This window comes from Phocoena phocoena, chromosome 12 (assembly GCF_963924675.1).
Source record: "Phocoena phocoena chromosome 12, mPhoPho1.1, whole genome shotgun sequence".
Classification (NCBI taxonomy): Eukaryota; Metazoa; Chordata; class Mammalia; order Artiodactyla; family Phocoenidae; genus Phocoena; species Phocoena phocoena.
Genome location: NC_089230.1, coordinates 26,914,683 through 26,927,853, shown reverse-complemented (window position 1 = coordinate 26,927,853; position 13,171 = coordinate 26,914,683). Strand labels below are relative to the sequence as shown.

General features: G+C 41.6%; 1 protein-coding gene across 1 annotated transcript in view; it reads right to left on the bottom strand.

Annotated features, from left to right (window-relative positions):
* Positions 1-13,171, bottom strand: part of MAP7 (microtubule associated protein 7) — a 142,744-nt gene that overhangs the window by 40,538 nt on the left and 89,035 nt on the right. Inside the window, exon 3 of the mRNA XM_065889186.1 lies at positions 12,219-12,296. Coding sequence (XP_065745258.1) covers positions 12,219-12,296 — 78 coding nt within the window. The remainder of the gene's footprint in view (positions 1-12,218; positions 12,297-13,171) is intronic.

The window sequence follows — 13,171 nt, the reverse complement described above, 5'->3', positions numbered from 1 at the left end:
ACTGAATTGTGTCCCCTCCACTGCAATTCATATGTTGAAGCCCTAATGCTCAATGTGACTGTATTTGGAGATAGGGCCTTCAGGAGGTAATCATGGTTAAATGAGGTCATAAGGGTAGGGACCTAATCCAATAGGATTACTGTCCTTATAAAAAGAGACACCAGAGAGCTCACTCTCCCTCTCTCTTCACGCTCAGAGGAGAGACCACGTGAGAACAGAGACCACGTGAGAACAGAGCGTGAGAACAGAGCGGCCACCTGAAAGCCAGGAAAGGAGCTCTCATCAGAAACTGAAGCCTACCATAGCCTTGATCTTGAACTTTCCAGCCTTCAGAACTGTAAGAAAATAAAGTTCTGTTGTTTAAGCCATGCAATCTATGGTAGTCTGTTATGGTGGTCTGAACAGACAAACACAACTCATTCAGTATTTAAATCATTAACATTCACTAATTTCATAGCGGCAGCTCTATAGAAGAATAACATGTCCCAAAAAAGGACCTGTGGTGAATATCATTAACCTTTACTTTTGTGAAGTTATCATTTTCTCCTGGACTCTGAGATCATAACATAAAAATGAAATGAAAACCCACTGTGACCCCTGGACCTTAACAACCCAGTCCCATCCCTGAGCTGCTGCTACCAGGATTATACTTCAATGACACTGTAACAGTATGTCAGTGCCACACAAAGGGGAAATTCGCCATCAATCTGAACTCTGTTTAGAAACACACAGTGACTCGTGTACTAAAAGGAGTTTGAAATGAAAGGGTATAGGATAGAGTAGAAGCTCCGGCTTCACAGGAACCTGAGTCCACCCCCCACTCCTGCCACCCCCCAGTATGTGTCACTGAGCAAGCAGTGACTTCTGTGGTCTCGTTTCCTCGAACCGTCTTCCTGACAGGGCTGCCAGGTGGGCTCGCGGTAACATATAAAGTGCTTAAGGCAGTGCCAGGTACATGGTAGGGGCTCTGTACATGTAGATAATTATAGTGAGTGAATCTTTATGATCGTTATACTAACTCCTGTCTTATCGCTACAGAAAAAGGGCAGCTAAACAGAAGAACACAGATAGGACAGAGAACCAGATGGTGCACTCGTGGGCTGGGTCAACTCCCGTCCCAGTCACATTCGACCATCTAGTGCCCAGCCTGGTCCTTCTGAGCAGGCTTACAACAGTGTGGGTGAAGAGTGTGTTCCACTACCATCTGAGGGAAAGAAAACGATGATGCTCAGAGAATAGAGCAATGTTAACACTGAACCTCTGAAACACACACAGCTTAGGTTCATGCTAGGATATGGAAGGATATGAATAGGTTACTGGTAACACTGGCTACCAGAACAGCCAGTAATATCATGAAAAGTCAGAAAATGACAAGTGATAATATCTGAGTTTGGATCTTGATTCTGCCGCTAATTCTGTGTGACCATGGAAAAATTAGCTAACCCCTCTGACTTCTAAGTTAGAGAGTGTGTACAAAATGTTCTCCAAGATCTTTTTCAATTCACTCCCATGACTCAGTTGTTTTTACCTTTGAGGACATACGAGGGATTACAATTAGGTTTCTTTCTGTTTTGATTTTGAGGGCTACAAATTTAATTTTTGTGCATTATCTCAATAATTATTGTGATTACTTACATTCAAATAAATTTCATTTTTATGTTGGTATGAAAACACTGATTTTTTTTTTGTGCTAAATATTAATAACAAAAAAATGGCTTAACTTGGTTAATCAACCCTGGGAAGGGGGGCTGTGGACTGAAAAATAAGAGCATCTGTGTAGGAAATACTAATTAATTTTATTTAATAATGAAGAAATGGGAATGAAAAGGTAACCACTAATAGTATGGAAAATTATAGCACAACTGCTAAATTAATACGGGCAATCATGGAATGAACAGTACTTGCATCAAACCAATGCCTACACCTCTACACCACCAACCCTACCCCTACCATAAAAAGGGAAAAAAACCAAAGTTTAAAAGGAATGAAACTAAGCTAAAAGGAATAAAACTAAGCCTATTAGTTAAGATTGAGACTTTTAGACCAGGCCAAAACACAAAACACCCAGTTACGTAGTTTGAAAGAAACAAACCTAAAACAAAGTGTCAAAGGAAATAATGAATGAACAAATAGCTATCAGGCAAATGAAAACAAAATTGTAATAAATGTGGGAATAATAATCCCATTTTGTCTGGTAGTAAAAATCAAATGAAGAAAAAAACTCCAAAGGAGATAAATAGCTCTCCCAGGATCACATGGTCTAAAAGAGGTAGAGTTGAAATTTTAAGTCAGCTCTGATTCCAAAGCCTGTACTTTCTGTTACTACACACTATTTCCTCCGTATTCACAACTTCCTGCCTAAAATTTCCACTTGAATTTCCTGGTCAGATCCATCACATAACCTTACTCATATCTGCATATTCATCCCTACCTCAAACCAGAACCTGCTCTGCCTTCTACGTTCTGATAGCAGATACATGACCTCCTAATGGTTTACAAAGTTAGACCCCTTGAGTTCATTCTCAATTTCACCTCATGGATGCTCCAACCTAACTCCACACTTCCACAATTGACTCCATCATTTTACATCAGAATTCAGTGTCTCCCCTCCCAACCTTTCGATTCTACTGTATTTAAGCCCTCATTCCCTTCTTATTCCTGTTTAGTCTATCTCCTCTTCACATCCATTCTTCATACTGTTCTCAGAGACATCTTCCCCCCCACCCCCAAACAAACCCAATGTCACAGTCCTGCTTGAAAACCTGTTGGTTCCCCACTGTTCCCCAGTTCAACTCCTTAGACTGACCGTATAATCATGTACATTTTTACAAGCTACCTCCTGCCCAAAACACATCTTCCCACCTGACAAACTTCAACCATCTTTCAAGTCCTGGGTCAAATGGCCCTTCCTCTGGAGGCAAAGTCACTTCCATAGCTCCTTCAGACTCCTACCTGTACTCTAGATCGTAACTACTCTGCTCTTACTGAGTTCTTCCCCATATAAAACTGTGTCTAGTTCAGCAGATGATAAAAGTAAGTATGATGAATAAATGAGCTAAGGAGTTAAAGGATTATATGACTTCCAAGCAAAGTGATTCACATTGAGCCTTAGTGTTAATTCAAAGCCTTCTCAACAAGTCATTTAAACTGTGTTTCTACTTTCCTCTCGTTTGAATATTACACTGGAGAACTGCCTGGTAATAAGGATGACCCTGCAGATACCCACCACACCTGTGTCTCCTGCCCGAGGGGACTTCCTACTTTGCCTTCTCCCCTTGACATAGCGGTAGACTAATGGGACTGAGGTGCTGAGACAGAGCTGAGGTGCTTATACTTGTGAAATGTCTAGACCCTTTCTTTGGAGATAGGAAAGCGATACAGTGCCAGGACTTCTTATCTTCAGAGCTAGGCCTAAAGGAGGGTTCAGCCTCACCTAAAGTAAACGGAGTTTTGCTAAAGCACACAGAGCAATGGTTGTCCTTGGAATCTTTTTGTTACTGCCTCGACCCTAATCCACTTTCCCTCCTCATAGCACGTTGCCATCCTCTTCCCTGGCTGTCTTACTGAGCCCCAGCCTACTAGACCAGAAGCACAAACACCTCTCTATCTTTGTCTCCCTGTAGCTCAGAAACATTAGGTTTCCCCAATCCCAGGCATCTAGGTCAGTCTCTGGGGCCACATGACCTGCCATTCTCATCTTTATCACCACCATCTTCACGGTGAGCTGTGCTCAGTCCTTTATGCTGACACCAAGTGATTTACAGGCAGTACCTTCATAGCTGATAGCTGCCAGTGAGGTGGACACTGCTACTAAACTTATTTTATTAAACTTATTCCCAGAGAAGTGAAGTAACCTGTCTGATGTCTCAAAGTTAGTCAGCGGTGGAACTGGAATGCAAACTCTGGACTGTCTGACTCTAGAAGAAAACGGGGAACCATTACGCTAAAAGGCAGGATTTGGAACACCTCCCCACGACTAAAGTTCCTCCTCTAGATCGGGACAAGGTGTTCATCCAATGTGAAGATCCTGATCTTCTAATGTCACTCTTGCCCTTCGGCATCGTCTATTTAAAAGACCATTTACTTTTCAGGCTTTAAGACCTTTTAATTGTCAGCTTTAAAGGCAAAGTCAACCTGGGAGAAATAAACAATGGCTGCTTAGTCACAATGATTCACCTTATGTCAAAGCTTCAGCCCCTGAGTTATCTAATCCATCCTGCAACAAGCATTTATTCTTTCCAGTCCTGAGCCTGACTCATGAGGCAGTGCTCTGGTATGTGCTCCTGTCCAAATTCCTCCCACTAACATGTACTCAGATCCTTTGGTTGTTCATAACCTGCCTTGGGAGCTTTTGTACACTTCATTCATTAAGTGACAACTTTAGGAGAGCAGATGCCATGGTTGACCACAGATCTGTCAAAGTTTTATCCAGTAAAAATCTGGATTACAAAGACTTTCCCAAAGTCTGTTTTTGTTTTTGTTTTTTTGGTGTGTGGATAGTCTTATTAAAACCAATGACTGTCTATCAATGATAATAATGTGAAACGTAAAACCAGCGACAGTTTCACTTCTGACGCTAATCAGAGTACGGCATCACTGGTTGTTTACTAATTAATTCTAACCTCTCTATCAACATTTTTGAGATGAACATTCTAAGCCAGGTTGAAATGATCATTTATCTCTTGACTGTACTCTTATTAATACTGCTGCCCGAGGTGACAACACACACTGAGTAAGAAGGGTGGGGAGGGAAGCAAAGCAGAAAAGTTGTGACTGGAAGGGCAAGGAAGTCTGGTGAAATTATCTGAGAAACAATGCAAAAATAATTTAATTGAAGGTCAAAATCCTTTTCATATTATCTTATTGTTATTTCTAATACAGTACATTATGATAGATCTCCTGTACAGCTTTGAACTTAGCTATAAAACCCAATATGAATGAATTGAATGAGAGATTTGATTAAGTTTATTTTTTTCTTCATGAGCTATGAGTCAATCATACAATTCTCTGATAAGCTTCCATGATTTTATAGACTCTCAGAAAGCCCCCAGCTGGGAATGTGACTCCATTCGCATCAATACTTCAAACTTTAACCTGTATCACCTTCAAAATGGGAAACCTTATATCTTCCTAAACACAGAAGACTATTCATCTGCTAAATATTCCTTAGATATTCCTTTGATATGTCAACATATCGTAGGACTATTAGTTTCATAACATATACGAAGACCAAGCAGTTTTAAGGCACAACTATTCTATAGATTACCTTTGTATCCTTGTTCGCCTGAGAAAATGCTTAAGAATAAGAATTTCAGACTTGTTTGAGTGGACTATTATAAGGGTGGGTATTACCTGATAATTTGGAAATGTCTAACTAATTTGCAGTATACCTGCTGCATTCACCTCTACTTACATTGAGACATACAGATTTACTATTCATTTACCATTCAACCAACAATTGTTAGACATCGACTACGTGCCAGGCACGATTCTAGGTACTAGGCTATAGAAATTTAAAAACGACACAAGTCCTTTCTTTTATTAAGCTTATATTCCAGTGAAAGCCGACAGACAACAAACAAATAAAATATATACATGCTTAGATACTGACAGTGACGTGGAGAAAAGTAGAGGACTAGTTTGGGGGAGCTGCAAATTTGAGTAAGATGCCAAGGAAGGCCTCACTGAAGAGATGGCATTTAAACAATATCGGAAGGAGGAGAGAGAATGAGCTACATGCATCTCTCAGGACAAACATTCCAGGTGGAGTGCGTAGCAATGTAAGTACCAGGAGGTTAGAAAATTGATCTTTCACTTTAAGAGCCCCAGGGTTCCTGGCTTAATAGTGACCGCACATCAAATATTAGGTGAACGAATATGTGAATTAAAACAGCAGGAACTAGCTGTAAAAAAAAGGTGGTGGTGGTAGTTAGTATTACTTTAAACTATCTAAAGTCAAAAATTGATACTATTGCATAAATTCTACATGCTTTGATTCTTGTAAGTGTTTTTGAAGAGAAATTAGTAACCAGGATCTATTCCAAGTTCTTACAGACTCTTTTTTTAATTTTTAAAAATTTTTTTGTGGTACGTGGGCCTCTCGCTGTTGTGGCCTCTCCCATTGCGGAGCACAGGCTCCGGACGTGCAGGCTCAGCGGCCATGGCTCACGGACCCAGCCGCTCCGCGGCATGTGGGATGTTCCTGGACCAGGGCACGAACCCGCGTCCCCTGCATCGGCAGGCGGACTCTCAACCACTGCGCCACCAGGGAAGCCCACAGACTCTTACTGGACTCCAAGGCTAACAAATGGTCAATGTCACAAAATTTTCTCAAAAAGATATCAGTATCTGCTCCAACACTTACATTTACCCTCTGGTTCTGTGTCAAATGGACAGTGAGTACAGCACCCATGTACCTTGCGTGTGCATGAGGAAGCAGAATAGCTCTTCCTTCACATGAGAGCTGGGGATGTGCCCAGCTCTGAAACTTCGGAAAATCTACCACCGCATCTGAAGCATAGGGACCACTCTCTACTTAACAGAATCACCACTTGTTGAAGAATGTAAACATTGATCTTGGTGACCCTGTACATATTAAAAATATGCTTAGGGGCTTCCCTGGTGGCGCAGTGGTTGAGAGTCTACCTGCCAATGCAGGGGACGTGGGTTCAAGCCCTGGTCTGGGAGGATCCCACATGCACGGAGTGGCTGGGCCCATGGGCCACACCTACTGAGCCTGCGCGTCTGGAGCCTGTGCTCCACAGCAAGAGAGGCCACAACAGTGAGAGGCCCATGCACCGCGATGAAGAGTGGCCCCCGCTTGCCACAGCTGGAGAAAGCCCTCGCACAGAAATGAAGACCCAACACAGCCATAAATAGATTAAAAAAAAAAAAATATATATATATATATGCTTAAATAGTTGATAGGGCAGAAAGAAGAAAGGGTCTATTAACTATCCCAGTTTTTAAGATTCAGTTCCTCCCTTGAGCTAAATTATCACAATGCACTTTTAAAATAAAATAAATGACAGTCCATAAAATAACTTAACATCAGCAACTATGGCAGGCTCACACAACAAAAAGTATAAACGGGCTTCCCCGGTGGCACAGTGGTTGAGAGTCTGCCTGCTAATGCAGGGGACACGGGTTCGTGCCCCGGTCCGGGAAGATCCCACATGCCGCGGAGCGGCTGGGCCCGTGAGCCATGGCCGGTGAGCCTGCGCGTCCGGAGCCTGTGCTCCTCAGCGGGAGGGGCTGCAGCAGTGAGAGGCCCACGTACCGCAAAAAAAAAAAAAAAGTACAACCATTGTGTTAATTTGCACCTAAATGTGATAATACAGAGTGAAGTGTTTAGAACACTGCTTGGCCCATAGTTAGTGCTCAATAAACATTATTATTATTAATGAATAATATTAATATTATTAACACGTAATTAAAGACGGGTAAAATCAGGAAAATCAGCAAATATTTATTACGTGTCTGTTTTATATTTAGCGCTGTATATTGGGATAAAAAGAATTAGAAAACCATGGCCATACCCTTTAAAAGCTTAAAGTATATACAACCAGAAAGTTCTATAAAGTCCAAATAGAAAAAGTTCAGTAGCGTATAAAGTAGCACTAGAATGTGAGCTAAAATATGATAGTTATGCAAGATATAGAGTAAGAAAATGAGAGTTTCCAAAAGGGGAAAGATCATAAAAACCAGGAAGGAGTCAAAAAGAAGGACTGAAACTAACCGTGACCGAGCTGGAGGAATGAAGTACATCTATGAGATAGTTTTGGGTAACTAAAATCTAAATTTACTAAGGTCTGAACTAGGATGAGAGCAGAGGCAGCAAATTTAAAGGCATGGATCTGAGACCTATGTTGAAGACAGAGGCCTGCTGGTCTTGTGACTAAATGGATTCAGGGATAGTGAGTGTGGCAAATTCCACCTACAAACCAGGCTAGAGGTAGCTGAAGCCCCAGCTAGAGGACTAGGCTGAGTCCAGACTGACCACTGGTACCTACAAGCGGCTCAACAGGTCCGAGTGGAGACTAGGCAGTGCACAGCTCTGGACCACCATGTTTCATTCTGTAAAAGATGCGGTAGTTAAGGCTGGTAGAAAGATGCCAGTGCCTCCAGCAGCAGGCGAAAGCATCAAAAATAGTGGAAAGATAATTGGGCGGGGCAGGGGGATGCTGGTGCAATTGACCGAGACACAGAAATTCCTCAGAGGAGTGTTCTGGAGGGAAAGTTGATGGGCAATGTAGTTGTATAGAGTGGGGGTCCCTGACCTGCGGGCCACGGACCGGTAGTGGTCCGAGGCCTGTTAGGAAGCAGGCCGAACAGCAGGAGCTGGTGGGTGGGCAGGCGAGCAAAGCTTCACCTGCCGCTCCCCACCGCTCACATTACTGCCTGTACCAACCAACCACCGCGCCCCCGTGGAAAAATTGTCTTCTACGAAACTGGTCCCTGGTGCCAAAAAGGTTGGGGACCGCTGGTATAGAGGTTGAGTTTCAGATGACAGGAAAGCATCTACTGCCTTATGAGTGAGTTGGAAATGTGAAACCCACATTATCAAAAAAGGAGGGTTGAAACCATGACACAACCCTCCTTTTTTGTACAATTAAAAATACAATTCTCCCACTTACCCCAGGAAGGAAACCAAAATTAAAGCTTAGAAGAGAGATGGTAAAAAAGATGCAGAAGTCAAGAGAGAGAAGTTTGAAGGAACGGCCTGAAATAGTGGTTGAGGAGATTTCTTCATGGGAAAACCTTTTAAGGCAGAAAAATCAAGCTTTCAGAGTACATATGCTCAACCAAACAAACAGAACAGTCCCGTACTTGAAGAATTATGCCTGATTTTATGTGATAAATTGAAGGATAATGTGGAAAGAGCAGGCCACATGATATAATCCTACCATAAAGCATTAAAGCATGACTCAGAAATTTATCCTACAGAAAGTTATTAATAGATCCTCCCTGTTTGCAGAACAGTACAAACATGACATGCAACCCAAAACAAAGGCCTTTATTCTCCCTTTTAACTTGCTTTTTAAAAATGTGGATTACAAAAAAAAAAAAATCTTTAATGATTTCAATGTTAATTTCAACCTACATCCAACAGTGAATAATCAATCTCACTGGCCAATAACTTTAAACTTTGCTTTGTTGGAATTTCTGGAATGTATTTTTTTCTAACTTGGAAAGCTTTAAAGTTTGATAATAGTTGATATTATCAACTGCTTTTGTGTTTTCAAAAAGCACACCCCAAAGACCTGCTATTAAGTGACAGCCCTTCCCCACCCCTCCTACCTTTTTTTTTTTTTTAAACTATTCTACTCCCATCATAGCTTCTGCAAAGCACAGTTTATATTTATGGGTAGTTTATCAGCTGCACTTTTTCTTTTAGAACTAAAATTTTTTTAGAAATTACCCTTATGTATTCTAAGGCACAGCTTAAATTAGATGCTAGATTTTAGATGACTCTTTTACAAATGTACATGTGCATGTATGTTTATTTGTGTATTTAAGAAGATTAGTTTCTACTGTGACAGCTTAAGTCAGTAAAAGAATAGGCCAAAATTTAAAAGAAATTTTAAAAGAAAATGCAAATAATGCAGAAAAAAATAAAAATGAGTAAAATAAAATAGAAATATGATAGATAAAAATGTATTTCATTAAAATTATGACTGTCAATAACAACAAAAGAGATAATATCAAAATTAAGGAAAACTGGGAATTCCCTGGCGGTCCAGTGGTTAGGACTCCTCTCACTGCCGAGGGCCCGGGTTCAATCCCTGGACAGGGGAATTAAGATCCCACAAACTGAGTGGTGGGGTCAAAAAAAAAAAGAACAAAAACTATGGTATTAAATACGGTAGGAGTAAGAAGAAAGAAAAACCATGCCTATGATATGTTAGCTCACCAACAAAGTAAAGCTGTGACCACAGGATAATACAATAATCTGAACGTTACTTTGACCCATATAAGAATCTGATAAGCAGGTTGGGTCTGTTACCAGATGCCCTTTTGCCACCTGTCTTGCGTCAGTGCTCTACAGTCCCCACCTCTTCTAGCTCCCTGGATGACTCCTCTTCATCCTCTAGTTGGACGTTCAGGTGGCCCCTGACATCCTCAGGCTGGGTTAGGTCCTTCTGTGGGGTTCTCGATGCCCCATGTGCATACCCCTTCAATACCACCCTCTATTACAATTGCTGTGTGTTTATCTGTTCCCGCCTCCCCACCACTAGACTGTAGCTAGCCCTGGAGGGCTGGGCCTCAACCTTTATTCATCCTCTTAACACAATACCTAGCAAATAGAGTTTTTAACTATATAAACTAATAAGCCATGTTCTACATCATCGATATGAATTAAAATGGGGCCACATATTAAGAAGAAACCCAGCCACACAACAGATAAAGTTAGGCAGCTTGTAGGGAGAATCTGTAGGCTCAGAGCTATACAACTTTATAGCATAAGAAGGGAAATGATTTTTGTGTGACTAGCATATTTATACTTTCTACAAAAAGAACTAATAACACGTGGATCTGAAAGACAAAGAAACCCAAATGGACAGGTATGAGTTAAGGTGTAGAAGCTAATTCATGATGGGATTTAAATTATAAAGGAGTAGTCTCCTGACCCTATGGAGCTACTTTTACTCAGGTAGATATGAATCTGCATTGCAGTGCTAAGGAGACATTTAACAGTGGGAAACCTAACCCAACAGGGATGGGGTGGAGAGGGGAGAGGACACAAGTGCTTATCTTTGCTTGGATGGATCCAAAACCCGAGTGTAAATACTTATGCTCACCTGGAATCTCTTCCTGCTTTAGTAGCTCTGCCTTTCCCTCTCAGCTCTGATCCACTTGTCTAACTGACCTTTACTGGGGAGCAGTGGGCACAGTTCACAGAAGAAAGATCTCCAGACTGCACAGCACTCCAAGCAAAGAGGGACCCGCCTCAGGGCCACAGGCAGCCCTGTTCTCCAAGAACCTACCAGCCCGAGGGAGACCTGATAGAGGCAGGGAACTTTAAGCCTGGGTGCAAACTCTAACCACAGAAACACGCAGCTTGTTTACTTCCAGCAAGTCATTGAAATCTGTGTTGAAAAAACCTTGGCAGCAAAAGAAATGACCTCACATGACCGTGACGGCAAGCGAGAGAAAGAGGCCTGTGTTCAAAGAATGTAAACAATGTCAACAGACTTTTGAAAATCAGCTTCCAGTGAATTTCACAAATTTGGATTCTTGAATACAAATAATCAGAGATGGGATATGGGGCTGGGTTTTCCAACTGAAACATTAACGTTTACAAAATGCAGCAGAACTTTAGAAAAGTTATAGGTCATCCACTGGAAAGACTGTGGCAACCTAACTCAGCTCTGGTTTTAAAATATCCAGACGCTCTGGAAACAATGAGACACACTGACTAGACATTTCATCTTTCCAAGGCACATAAAGAGAGTATCCTGTTTTAGCAACTTTGCATAAATGGACATTAAAGGAGGAGTTGGCACCAACCTCCTTGCTCAATGTTCTGGAAGACAAGGACTGCTGAGTGCTCGGATCTTGGCTTCCTGGTAAGCTCGTCCTGTGACCCAGCTCTCTAGGTGATTACGTGGCAAATGCTGCAGGTGCTAACCTTTTGCAAGGGCCTTAGATAACAAAAGAAAAATCAGACCCCTCAGCACAGGTCTTGTGTTTTTCCTGGCAGCACATTGGTAGCATCAGTCTATAAATTCAACAGCAGCATTATTTTAACATGGAAAGCAGTGAGTGCCCTAGCAGTGCACAGTCTCATAACTGTTCACATAAAAAGAACCACATGCTGAATCTCCTGGTATTTTTTTTTTTTTTTTTTTTTGGCGTTACGTGGGCCTCTCACTGTCGTGGCCTCTCCCGTTGCGGAGCACGGGCTCCGGACGCGCAGGCTCAGCGGCCATGGCTCACGGGGCCCAGCCGCTCCGCGGCATGTGGGATCTTCCCGGACCAGGGCACGAACCTGTGTCCCCTGCACCGGCAGGCGGACTCTCAACCACTGCGCCACCAGGGAAGCCCTAGTTCTATGTTTATATCAACATACTAAATTCTGTTTCTGCAAAACTCATAAAGGCATGCTAGAAAGCATGCTTATTAGAGTGATGTCTGTTTGTCCATCATCCTCGAGGGGAAAAAAGTAACATTTCAACAACGGTGTCCTTGAAAGATCAAGCGAGGGCTGGGGATACCTAGCTGCTTCTCCCGCTCCTCACGCCGCTCCCTCGCCAGCCGCTGCCGGTCATCAACGCGCAGCACTGGTGGAGGGTCTGAAAAAGAGAAAAAAAAACATGAGAAGAGGGGCAGATTTTAAGAATACGATATACACTGATAATAAATACGATATACACTGATAAAAAGAGAAAAAAAACATGAGAAGAGGGGCAGATTTTAAGAAACGATATACACTGATAAATATCTTTTTGTCCAGTAAATCTGATGAATGAAATATTACTACATCTTACGTATAGTAACGTGACAACAATTAGTACATGTAACTATACTTTCAGTGATACACTTTATTATAATTTTCCGGAGAATTTCCAAGTATTATCTTCTATTTTAAAATATTACATAAGAGGTTAGATTCTAAGAGATCTCATCACAAGGAAAAAACCCATTTCTTTTTTTTTTTTTTTGTATAAGATGATGGATGTTAACTAAACACATTGGGATAAACATTTCACAATATAAGTCAAGTCATTATGCTGTACACCTTAAACTTACACAGTTTAATTGATGCTGTATGTCAATTATATCTCAATAAAACTCAAAAAAATAAAGTAAAATAAAAAGACACACAGCCCCCCCAAAATTTGTGTAAAACATAACTGTGCCCTTGGCTTGTGTTTATCAAACAATATATATGAGGTTTTGTGTTCCTAAGTTACTGAACCTCTATTGTTTTTATGCTTCAAAAAGCCTGTTCCTTAACAACACACAGACTCCTAAGTGAATTTATTATACTAAATAGATGTTCACCAGATAGATGTGAACAGCCCAGCTCTGGAGTCAGACGGGCATGAGATCACTTCCGGTTCTGTCACTCACTTGCTGTGAGATTTGGCCGAATTACTCACCCAGCTCTCTAAGCCTTAAGCTATGATATAGGGTTCATGGGCTTTTCACTTATTGCCTATGAGGA